Source organism: Pongo pygmaeus, chromosome 7 (genome assembly GCF_028885625.2).
Source record: "Pongo pygmaeus isolate AG05252 chromosome 7, NHGRI_mPonPyg2-v2.0_pri, whole genome shotgun sequence".
NCBI classification, from domain to species: Eukaryota; Metazoa; Chordata; class Mammalia; order Primates; family Hominidae; genus Pongo; species Pongo pygmaeus.
This window is the reverse complement of record NC_072380.2, coordinates 151,183,402-151,196,447: the sequence shown is the minus strand read 5'-3', so window position 1 is coordinate 151,196,447 and position 13,046 is coordinate 151,183,402. Positions and strand designations below refer to the sequence as shown.

Genomic DNA, 13,046 nt, shown 5'->3' with positions numbered 1-13,046 from the left:
CCTGCTGGCAAAGAGACTGGGAAGAGCAGTGTGACAGCTCATTAGGTGACGTGTAGGCAAATGGCAGTTCTTTATAAAGATGGAGGTAGGGCAGGTTATGTTTATCATACCTGGCCATATAAGAAAATATTTCACCTCTCTAGTTATTTATAAATCCTCATGCAATTTCCCCATAGCTGACTATCATTAGATTATGGGGCATTAGCTTTTTTAAAGGAGAGAAAGCCACTGATTGCTTTATTGCTGATTCTGTCATGGTGTCCCACTGTTAGGACAAGACCGAGGACAGGACTGCCAGTATTTAATCGGGCTTTTCAGAACCCACTGGAAAAACCTACAGTACCAAGCAATCTGGAGTTAGTTTTGACTCTAAATTGACTCAGCCTTTTGGGGAACAATATAGCACAGGAGAGGGTCTCCTCCTCTAGCCAGAACAGAGGAAGCTTGGCTCATATCCTGATCCTCTGCCAACTTGCCCTTAAGTAGGCACCACACTTGTCAGGTGTGGGGCAGAGGAGCTGTTTTGAGTTTCCACTAACGCTGCTTATAGAAATGTGTACATGCTTTATGGGAAGCTGTGATCATGGCTACCATTTACAGAGTCCCTGCCATATGCAATGTTTTCACTGTCATTTAAAAATAAAGTTCCCCTGCACGTTCATATTACAGTGTATACTTTAAACATAATGGAACTGAGCCTCTGCAAGTTTTGAATCCTTGGGAATTTGAGTCTATGTTTGCCTGTCTCCATTGTGCCTTCCGTGGTTCCCTCCTGAAGCTCATGTACACAAGACCGGTTTTGAGAGAGTCATGCTCACACTTTCCAGTGACCTTTGCTGGCAGTCACAGCATGTGCAGCTCTCTTGTAATTCCTGAGGTGCAAGCAAGGACACTTCACTCCTCTTCACAGGGACCTCGACACCTGGGTGAACAGACAGAAAGAGGGGAGTCATTCCATTATCATGTGACAAGTGTGATGCTGGGTGCCCAAGGTGCCTTCATAAAGCCATCTTCATCATCACTGTTTTTATTATACCTATTATTAAAAAGCACTCATTTAGACTCAATACTTGCCAGGCATTATAAGCACTTTGCATATTACAAATCATTTAATCCTTATAATGGCACTATGAGGAAAATTACTATCATTACTATCCCCATTTATACATGAGGACCTTGAGCACAGGGATACTGTGACAGTGATTTATTCAAGGTCACACATTCAGAAGCAGGCAGATTTTCAGAGCTTACCCTCTTAATCAAAATGCTATATTGCTTCACAAGTCTCAAAGATAATTTTCACCCAGCCGTGTGGGCACACCCATATCATAGCCGACCATTTACATCTTGAGTGTGCTGTTTGGTATAATCATATACTGTATCCCGCAGGCATCCCTGAAACGTGTCCCACCAAAAGCATCATGTCTTCTCCCAGCTTCATCCCAGCTGTGATGCTGGAGGATAGACTGGGATCATGGAGGTGGGAGGCTGTGTCACACATGTCTTAGGGAATAGCAATGAAGACGTTATATCTTTAATGAAATATGGGGTTGAGCATCGTGCCGCGCCCATGCTTGCCATGGATGCTCCTGTTCCTGCCTCACAATAATTCTGCAAGGCTGGTACCAGTATGGCTTTCCTCGCCCATGAGGAAAGAGAGGCTCAGGGAGGGAAAGTTACTAGCGTTAAGTTTTCCAGCCTGACTTTGGGGACCTAGGTGTTCAGACTCCAAAGTATCTGTGTTTGACTTTTCATAATAATGATTTGTATTTTAGGTCATGTCAGATGCCCCTGAGTCAGAGCAGTTGTTTCATGCTATACTGCTATGAAAAATTATTTTGACAAAATGTCACAGATTTCTGTATTCCCATTATACAATATTAGTCCTCATTTTACAAAAGTTGCATGTGGATTCTTTATCACTCACAGAATTGTATAGTAGGATTGGATTGTAGAACACCGTTGTTTGGGGAAATCTTTATTTTTAGAATTTTCACTTATTCCTTCCTTCACCTGGCATTTATTGAATGCCAACCACATCAGTCCTCTTTTAGTTTCTAGGGATACAGAGATGAATGGGGCCTGGCTTGTCTCCTTCAGTGGCTGGTGGTAATGGATATTTCTCTAATCAACTGAGAACAGATGTTCATTAGTTGCTTTTCTCTCTCTGGCACAGCTGTGAGACCTCTAAGGAATACAAAAGAAGTAAATAGTAGCATTCTTATTCTCAAGGTGCTTTTGAGAAAACAATGAAATACATGAAACGAGAGACGATATTAGAAAATTAATGATCAGAGCGAGAATCCAGCTGGGCTCCTGTGATAAGAGTGATGAGGAAATTGAGGTGGGTTTATAATGTTAAAGCACCTGGCTTTGCCTTCCCTAAAATAAGCTTGGTGCTAGCCAAATGGCCCTGCATTTTAATCCCTAAACGATCCATTGACTAGCTACATGACTGTGGGCAAATTAGCTAACTTCTCTGAGTCACAATTTCTGTGTTGTTAACATGAGGATATTTATTCCCGTCTATTGGTTTTGTCATGAGGAGGAAATTTGAAAGCCTGTATTCATTAGTTTACAATTACTGCTATAATATATTGCCATAACCTAAGTGGCTTAAAACAACATAACATTATTATCTTAGAATTCTGCAGGTTAGAATTCTGAAATGTGGGCTAAAGTCAGTATTTCTGCTGGATTGTATTACTGCGGGGAGGCTCTAGAGGAGTCTCCATGCAGTAGAAGAGTCTATTTCTTTATCTTTTCCAGTTTATAGAGGCTGCCTACATCCCTTGGCTGGTGATCAGCAATGGCTGGTCAAGTCTTTCTCACATTGCACTACTCTGTCCCTCTCTCTCTGTCTCTTGCCTCCTTCTTTCTCTTATAAGGAAAAGACTCTTGTGATTGCATTGAGTATACCCATGAAGTTTAGAATAATCTCCAAATTTCAAGGCCAGCTGATTAACAGCTTTAATTTCATCTGCAACCTTAATTCTGTTTTGCCCAACATATTTACAGGTTCTGAACATTAGGAGGTATATGTCAGGGGTTGGGGGGTATTATTATGCCTACCAAATTATGTAAAGGGCATAGTTTAGTGCCAGTCATACAGATGGAAATCAATAAAGGGTGACTGTTTTTGTTACTATATCCCAGAAGGAGTCCTGTGCAAATCTAGGCCACTGAAACACATCAGCATACTGCCTGAAGTTTTCCACCTCCTAGCTTCTTTCCCCATTCTGACGAAACTAATGGCCCATCTTATTTTTCCATTTGATAATTCTCCAACAATTTAAGCTAACTGCTCCCTTCTTTATGACTACTTACTTGACCCCAGGTAGTAGGAGATAGCTCTAAGATGGTTAAAAGATACTTGGAGGCCGGGCGCAGTGGCTTTCGCCTGTAATCCTAGCATTTTGGGAGGCCAAGGCAGGGAAATCACCTGAGGTCAGGAATTCAAGACCAGTCTGGCCAACAAGGTGAAACCCCGTCTCTACTAAAAATACAAAAATTAACCAGGTGTGGTAGCCTGCTCCTGTAATCCCAGCTAGATGGGAGGCTGAGGCAGGAGAATTGCTTGAACCTGGGAGGCGGAGGTTGCAGTGAGCCGAGATTGTGCCACTGCCCTCCAGCCTGGGTGACAGAGCAAGACTCTGTCTCAAAACAAACAAACAAACAAAAAAAACAAAACAACAACAACAAAAAACTTGTAGATTTACTTACTGAGTCTGTGAACTTGCACAAATCTTTATCACTAAATGTTAATTTTCCCATCTTTAAGACAGAAATCATGGTAAGTACATTAAAGACATCCTATGGGGATCAAACAGTATCTTGCACATCATATGTGAATATGTGGTTTATGGATTTATGACCTGGTAGAAATTTCCCATGATATAAAAGGGAATTACTAAAGCAGTTTTAGCATTCTGTTTAATCAGGACAGAACCTGAATGGGTCAACCTAATTGAAATGTAAACTTTCACCCTATTCCTATAAAGCATCTGAAGTTCAATATAATTAAGTTCTTGAAGTAAGATTCAGTAGCATCAAGGGCTTTTAAGAAACAATTCGAGAGCACTTTGGAATCAGCCATAAAAGAGACTTAGCTATACAACAAAATGTGCTTCCTATGAGGTGTATCAGGGAAAAGGAAACACCCATCTCTGGAGTTAGAATCCTGGTTGCCCTTTGCCAGCTCTGTGGCTTTGGATAACTGGTTAGATCTTTCCAATAGCTCAATGCCTTCCTTCGTTTACTCTTGAGCTGCTTCTTGCTTTCACATAGGATTTATGGGGGATCAACCAAGATTGCATACATGGAAGTTGCTAGTATAGGTCCTGCCACATAAATGCTTAATAAATCTTGAGCATAGCTATAACCACTACAAGTGCAGTGGGATGGGAGAGGGATGCATAGCCCCTGGCAATGACTGACTCATTGTATTAATATGTTCAGAGAAGGCACCCTTACAATGTGACAGTTGGTGGTGGTGCTGGCGGGATTCGTGTCCCTTTCCTTCTTCATGAAACTACTGAAATACATAGATCTTTTATTAAAGAAACACTAAAAGTAACATCTTCTATTTGTGTCAATCAGGGTTTGCCAATTATTGGCCCATGAGGATTGAGTCTGCAAATGTGTTTTATCTTGTTGACACAGTGCTTTATTGCTAACGTTGTGGCCATGGCTGCCGCTGCTAATTGTTTTTACGGTTGCTGATGTTGCTGTTGTCATTGCCATTGATTTGTGAACCAATATTTAGCATTTTAAAGATGTTTTATTACAAAATTAAATTTCTGTCTTCCCCTGAAAAATGGAAAGATCTAGCAACATGCAGTCAGCATTTCTGCAGGGTCGTAATAAGCCACTGCTAAGTAGCAGCTGCTCCTGTGGCCAAGGCGGCCACCGCTGCCCTCACACAGAGGTACATGTCATGGTCATTTGTAAATGTGCTTCCACTGGGATTTTCTAATGGTAGGTTATTGTTTGTGGACTCGTATATCCATCAAAAGCAGAAAATAAAAAGATAGATTTGGTGGAACTTAAGGCTTTCTTACAATTTCATTTTTGTAATTTGCCTGGCCCCTGTAGGCGTTTGCGTTTTCTCCAGTTGGTATGGAGCCTTATCCTTTCCAATAGATCTGATCACTGTGATTTTCCTGTTGAACAGGACAGATGCCTTTTATGTTTTTCAGTTAAATGTTTTATTTTGAGTTAGTTGTAGAATCACATGCAGTTTTAAGAAGTAGTACAGAGACATCTCATATAATATTTATCTAGTTTCCTTAATGGTAGTATCTTGTAATGCTATGGTACAATTTCACAGTCAGGATATTGATATGGACAGTCAGGATACAAATTATTTTCATCACCACATGGATCTCACATTTTATGTTGCTCTTTGATAGCCACACCCACTTGCCTCTCTCTCCCATCCACTCCCCAACCCCTGGCAGCCACTAATCTGTATTCTATTTTCATAATTTTGCAACTTTAAACTTGCCATGTAAATGGAAATGTACACCTTTTTCAAATTAGCTTCTTTTGCTGAGCACAACTGTGTGGAGATCCATCCAGATTGTTCTGTGTATGAATTGTTCATTCTTATTTATTGAGGAGTAGTTTCCACAGTTTATTCATTTACTAAAGGACATCTGTGTTGTTTCAGTTTTTAGTATTGTGGATAAAGCTTCTCTAAACATTTTGAACAAGTTCTTGCATGAGTAGGTTTTTATTTCTCTAAGAGAAATGCCTAGGAGGGCAATTGTTGGGTTGTTTGACAGTTGTATGTTTAATTTTTTTTTTTTTTTGAGATGGCGTCTTGCTCTGTCCCCCAGGCTGGAGTGCAGTGGTGCGATCTCGGCTCACTGCAAGCTCCGCCTCCCAGGTTCAGGCCATTCTCCTGCCTCAGCCTCCCGAGTAGCTGGGACTGCAGGTGCCCACCACCACGCCCGGCTAACTTTTTCTATTTTTAGTAGAGATGGGGTTTCACCGTGTTAGCCAGGATGGTCTGCATGTCCTGACCTCGTGATCTACCTGCCTTGGCCTCCCAAAGTGCTGGGATTACAGGCGTGAGCCACCACTCCCAGCTGTATGTTTAATTTTTAAAGAAGCTAGCTAACGTTTTCCAGAGTGGCTGATCCATTTTACATTTCCACCAGCAATGTGTGAGTGATCCACTTTGCCTGAATAATTGCCAGTATCTGGTGTTGTCAATGTTTTTCATTTTAGTCATTTTGATGAGTGAATTGTAGCATCTCATTGTGGTTTTAATTAGTATTTTGTCTGATGATGTTGAATATCTTTTTTAAACATTTATTTTATTGTATGTATTTAAAGTATACAACATGATGTTTTGATAAACAAATATACAGTGAAATGATCATTATATGTGAGCAGAGTAGCACATCTACTGTCTTCCAAAGTGGCCTTCTTTTTTTATTTTAAATTTTTCTGTGGTAAGTACATCTAAAATCTGTTCTCTTAGCAAATTTTCAGTATATAATACAATATTATTAACTATAATCCTCTGGCTGTTCATTAGATCTCTAAACTTATTTATACTATATAACTGCAAGTTTATACTCTTTGACCTACATTTCCCCATTTCTTCTTTCTTTCCCTTCTCTGTTCTTGGTAACTATCATCCTATTCTCTCTTTCTATGTGTTTGACTTCCTTTTTTAAAAATGTTCTACATGTAAGTGAGATCATGTATTTTTTTTCTGTATCTGGCTTATTTCACTTAAGCATAATGTTCTTCACTTTCATCCATGTTGTTGATAATGGAAGTATCTTCTTTTTTTTTTTTTAAAGGCTGAATAACATTCCATTGTTTGTGTGCGTGTGTGTGTATGTGTGTGTGTGTGTACATTGATATGTATTCCACAGTTTATTCATTGATCCATTACTGGGCACTTATGTTGTTTCTGTATCTGGGCTATTGTGATTAATGCCACAATGAAGGTGGAGGTGCAGATCTGGTTAGTTCTTGTCTTTGTTGTTATTTCTTCTTGTGTTGTTGTGGTTTTGATTTGTGCTTCTCTGATGATTAGTAACATTGAGTACTTTTTCACAAATATGTTGGTAATTTGAATGTTTTCTTTGGAAAAATGTGTATTCAAGTCCTTTGTCCTTTTAAATTGGAATATTATTATTATTATTACTGCTATTGAGTTGCATGATTTTCTATTTTGAACACTAATCCCTTATCAGACATATTTTTGCAAATAATTTCTTTTGATTGTAAGTGACCATTTTACCTTGTTCGTTTTTCTTGTTTCTCAAGATTGTATTATAGCTGTTTAATATCTTTTGTGGTTACATACATATTTTAGAACTATTTTCTCTATTTGTATAAAAAATGCCCTTGAAATTGTTTTTTTTTATTTTTTATTTTTTATTTTGAGGTAAGTTCTCCGCCTGACACCCAGGCTGGAGTGCAGTTTTGTGATTTCAGCTCACTTCCTCTTCAACCTCCTGTGCTCAAGTGATTTTCCCACCTCAGCCCTACAAATAACTGAGACTACAGACTACAGGCATGTGCCACCACACCCAGCTAATTTATTTATTTATTGTAGGGATGGGGTCTCCATATATTGCCTAGGCTGGGCTCAAGCAATCCCCCAGCCTCAGCCTCCAAAAGTACTGGGATTAGAGGCATGAGCCACCACACCTGACCTGACATTTTAATAGAGACTGCACTGATACTAGTTTTTACTTTGTGTGTATAAACATTTGAACATCTTTTCATGAGCTTATTTGCCCTCTGTGTGTCCCCTTTGGTGAAATTTTTCTTGCGTTTGCTCACTCTTTAATTGGTGTGTTTGTTTTTACTACTGAATTCCAAGAGTTCTTTGTATATCCTAGATAATAGTCCTTTGTCAGATAGTCAATTCTCAATATTTACAGTAGTATGTTCTGTAAAGTTACTGTGAATACTGAATTAGCAAATGCTGAACCACTGTTCCTGGGGGAAATACAGGGTTAGGTTCCTGTGAGCCTCTGGTCACATTTCTGCCAAACTGATCAATACATAATATTGTTTTATGTGTTTCTGTTTAAAGATACCCCACACTTAATATGTACTATTGATTCATTACCATTGATCTCAGTCAGCAGCACTATAACTCATAGCTGAGTGAAGCTCATCTAACACATATCCTTTCTCCATGGGGCACATCACAGCATTCCTGCCCTTAGGAACACTAGACAGCCCTTTAGTACAATGCCTGGGGTCCATCTCAAACAGTGGAATCACCAACAAAAAGCACAGAGTACAAAAACATGTGGGACTAAATAAATTGCAAAAGGGATACTTGTTTGTAGTATTGCTTAACCTCAGTTGGGCACCTGAGTGTCAGAAGATTCAAACTTTTTACCACTGTGTTCATGTCTGTGAATGACCACAAAGGTGCTGTGAGTGTTGCATTTGGGGCTAAAACAAATTTTATTAAGGAAACAAATTCCCAAATACAGAACACACAGATACTGAGGTCCACTGCCTGTGATTTGCAACTATTTTTTCCCACATTGTAGCTTGTATCTTAACAGTGTCTTTCACAGCACAAAAGTGTTTAGTTTTAATGAACTAAAATTTATCTGCGGGGTGCAGTGGCTCACACCTGTAATCCCAGCACTTTGGGGAGCCGAGGTGGGAGGATCATTTGAGACCAGGAGTTTGATGCCAGCCTGGGCAACATAGCAAGACCTCATCTCTCAAAATAAACAAAAAAACAAACAAAATTTATTATGTTTTTCTTTTATGGTTCATGTTTTCTGTACCAAGTCTAAAAACTCTTTGCTTAATTCTGTGTTTAGAGTATGTTTTAGGCCAAGCATGGTGGCTCACGCCTGTAATCCCAGCACTTTGGGAGGCCAAGGCAGGTGGATTGCCTGAGGTCAGGAGTTCTAGACCAGCCTGGCCAACATGGTGAAACGCCGTCGCTACTAAAAATAAAAAAATTTGCCGGGAATGGTGGTGGGTACCTGTGATCCCAGCTACTTGGGAGGCTGAGGCAGGAGAATCACTTGAACCCGGGAGGCGGAAGTTGCAGTGAGCCGAGATCGCACCACTGCACTCCAGCCTGGGTGACACAGCGAGACTCTGTCTCAAAGAAAGAAAAAATGAGTAATTTTAAAACTTTTCTCTGTTTCCTAATAGTTTTATAGTTTCATATTTTTCATTTAAGTCCACGATCTAGTTTGAGTTATTAATAGTTTCTTTATAAGATATGAAATTAAAGTTGAGGTTTGTTTGTTTGGTAGTGGCTGTTATTTTGTCTATGGATAGCCAATTGCTTCAGGACAACTTATTTTAAAAGGCGATTTCTGCTCCATTGAATTGCTTTTGCACCTTTGTGAAAATCACATGGGCATATGTATGCCCTCATTACTGCGGGGTGGTGGGTGGAGGTCCAGGATCCCCACATGGTCTCCACTTCAGCTGAACAGGTGGGGTTCCCTTTGCCATCTGTTAGGGATAGAAGCCTGGCTCCCTGCTGAAGTCCTTCCCTTGGCAGGTTGGGTGGGGATGCAGTGTTTTCATGCAGTCTGGGGATGGCGGGTGTCTAGACTTCCCACTTTGCCTTTGCTGGTGTGGTGGAGGTGGGCCCACAGTGTTTTCTGTTTCTTGACTGGAGTAGACAGCTGTTGCCTAAAAGTTTTCTGTCTTGCTAGGCTGTTCTCTTCCTGATCCTTCGGCTGGAGGGAGAGGGCTTTTTTTGTATAATTTTCTTGTTGGTGGCTATTAGCTTTTCTGGCTTCTTGGCTTCTCCAGTATCCAGTCTGGGATATATGAGGCAAAAGGAAATGCAGAAGCCTCACCAGCATATCTCTCCTTGGGTCCTGAGGTTCCTAAGCTGTCTGCTTTCCTCTCCACCTTGAAGAATCTTCATTTGCTTGTTTTCTATATATGGTTAGAGTTTTTGTTGTGCTTAGTGAGAAAAATAGGGTAAAGTATGTCTGTCACTTCATCTTTCTGGAAACAGAAGTCAGAGCAGGTACTGTTAAAAAAATACTCATTTTGGCCGGGCATGGTGGCTCACGCCTGTAATCCCAGCACTTTGGGAGGCTGAGGCAGGTGGATCATGAGGTCAGGAGTTCAAGACCAGACTGACCAACATGGTGAAACCCCGTCTCTACTAAAAATACAAAAATTAGCCAGGTGTGGTGGTGCGTGCCTCTAGTGCCAGCTACGTGGGAGGCTGAGGCAGAAGAATTGCTTGAACCCAGGAGGCGGATGTTGTAGTGAGCCGAGATCATACCACTATACGCCTGCCTGGGCGACACAACAAGATGCCATCTCTATATATGTATATTCATTTTACAGCTACAGGAACAAGTTCAGAGAAGTTATGTGATGTACTTAAAGTCACGCAGCTGGAAATGTGTCACTCATGCTGCGGCTATGAGTACAGCGCCAGTGCCCTTTTCTCTTCATTTTTGTTCATCATTTATACATTAAAAACAAGCATGAGACTGCCAAGAGAAACATTCTATGAGTGTATGTGCAGTGCAAGGACGTCAATAGCAGGGTACTCACCCAGCTATGAGCTCAATGAGCCACGGGAGACTGATGTGTTCATGGCCCATTTTCCTTATATTTCACTTTGGTTTATTCACATTCCATTTCACAATGGGTTTCAAATCAGTAAAAGAAGAGAACAATGATGATGCCAGAAATGTCCTCAAGTGTTTACAAGCAAAAAGTCATTAATTGCAAAGCACAGAACTTCAAAAGATGCTTCTGTACTTGTGGCAAAAGAGAGCACATTAGAGAGTTAACTGACATCAGGAGAACCTGCACATTGTCCTGAAATGGTGGAATTTGAAAATGGGAGTGCTGTGTTAAAATTAAGGAAGGTGAAATACACAGGGAAAAATGCATTTGGCAACACCCCAAGAAGAATAACTCAGCAGCTGTATTACTAAAGGAAGTGGTTTTTGTGTTGCATTATGATAGAAACTCAATTTATAGATGGATTCTCCACTGTGCATAAATAACCTACTTTCCTATAACAATAACCTTTCTTGACTAAATAAAACCCACATCATTTAATGAAACTGTGTCACATGACCCATCTCTTTCTTTTCTCTATTCCCACCACCTCCAACCTTGTTCAGTCTTGTGTGATCTCAAGTGAACTCAACTTCCAATCTCCAACACTGCCCCGTCGCTTCCCTCTCCACCTCTGCTGATAAAATGCATTGCTCATTGATGCCAGGTGATCGTGCATGCTGCCAAGAAACTTCCCTGATTTCCTATGGCTTTCAGGATTAATTCTAGGTATTTTTAGAAGTCAACATTAAGAAGCCTGATCTTCAGCAGCCTGTCCTCTTCTCTTTTCTTAGGTATTACCAGATCCGAGTGACCTTGAAGGTGTCTTCAAGGATCCCCCACAGACTGAGTGCCTCCATCACTGGGCAGACAGGTGAGCAGAAGAATGGCAATGGGGCACTTGCCCCCAATGGCGAACCTCCCTTTGTCACTGCTCGCCAGGGCACAGCAGAGTGCAAGGCACGTAGACGTATTCAGTCCATCTGTGGTGAATGTTGGATGAGCGAATTTTGAAAATGGAAACCAACAGTTGGAGGTGGCCATATGTGTACACTGTGGCAAGGGGAACCTGGCTTAAGAAAAATACACTTTCCCAGGAACAGCCAGTATTTGGAGATAAACTGGCTGTGGAGGGTTGGTTAAAGTCAAGTCAGGGAGGACACTGGTAGGAAATGACATCCAGCAGGTGGGTAGAGAAGCCTGTTAAAGGGAACCTGGGAATCAACTAGCTACAGAGGACTGAGTGAGTAGGTGGTGTTGGTGGCACTTTCCATACACCGTGAGGGGTCCGAGAGCAGTGCTCCCAGCTTGAGGAGAAGGATTGCCAAGGACAACTCAGATCCTGATCTTGAGAAGGCTGGAGTACAAAGTGGGTAACCAGGGCTCTGAGCAGGTAGTCTATCACAGAGTGTTGAGTCAGAAGAGAACTTACCGTGTCAGAAATAAAGACAGACATAATATTAACTAGTAGAGCTATTAGGAGTTTGCGTTACTAAATTTGGGAGGACAGTGTAGACTAGCTAGACCTTAAGAAGAAGGAGAGGCTGAGTGCAGTGGCTCATGCCTGTAATCCCAGCACTTTGGGAGGCCGAGGTGGGCAGATCACCTGAGGTCAGGAGTTTGAGACCAGCCTGGTCAACAAGGCGAAACCCTGCCTATACTAAAAATACAAAAAAATAGCCAGGCATGGTGGCGGGTGCCTGTAATCCCAGTACCCAGGAGGCTGAGGCAGGAGAATTGCTTAAACCTGGGAAGCGAAGGTTACAGTGAGCCAAGATTGTACCACTGCACTGCACTCCAGCCTGGGTGACAGAACGGGGCTCCAAAAAAAAAAAAAAAAAAAAAAAAAGGAGAAAGACTTAAAGGTAGGGTAGAGGGTAGGAAGCATTAAAGTAAACAGACAGAGCTGTGCAAAATCTGTTTAATATAAAGTACGAGTAGCCAAGAATGTTGTAGAAATCCAGTTCAGTAGAGCTAAGAGTACTGGTCATAGCTACACTTGATATAATTCATTTGGAATTTGCAATGTGTTATGGTGAGAGGAATCACATGCAATTGAATACCCACAAGTCAGGAATGTAGATGTGGTGGTCTGCTTAAATTTACCATGGAAGACATCTGGAGGGGGACCTGGTTTCCCAGGCCACATGATAGAACATGAGAAGAGGCCTGTGGTTTCAGAGCAATAGGATAACTCAAGTCTGTGATCTACAAAAGGAAAGACATTGATGGCCACTGGCTTCTCCCTTGCCTCTGAGCAGAGTAAAGCATTAAATAACAGTCAAGTTGCCATATTTCCAAGGTGTTCCTCCTCTTTCCCTCCACCCCTCTCTCCTGGGAAGGAATCAGGCATCTGATAAGTAGGCCACCCATTCTTCTAGGTCCAGTGTAGATCCAGAGTGATTTAAGAATCCAGTAGTTCCCTCCTTTCCTATCATCCTGTGCTTCACCCCTTCCCCACCCTACTTCCAACAGAAGAAGGTCCA

The 13,046-nt window shown here is 41.3% G+C and overlaps 1 protein-coding gene across 7 annotated transcripts in view; it reads left to right on the top strand.

Annotated features, from left to right (window-relative positions):
* FAM135B (family with sequence similarity 135 member B) overlaps positions 1–13,046 on the top strand; it is a 364,859-nt gene that overhangs the window by 172,045 nt on the left and 179,768 nt on the right. For all 7 annotated transcript variants that reach the window (XM_054498901.2, XM_054498898.2, XM_054498894.2 and 4 more), the window contains one exon: positions 11,355–11,434. In XM_054498901.2, the coding sequence (XP_054354876.1) occupies positions 11,355–11,434 (80 nt within the window). The remainder of the gene's footprint in view (positions 1–11,354; positions 11,435–13,046) is intronic.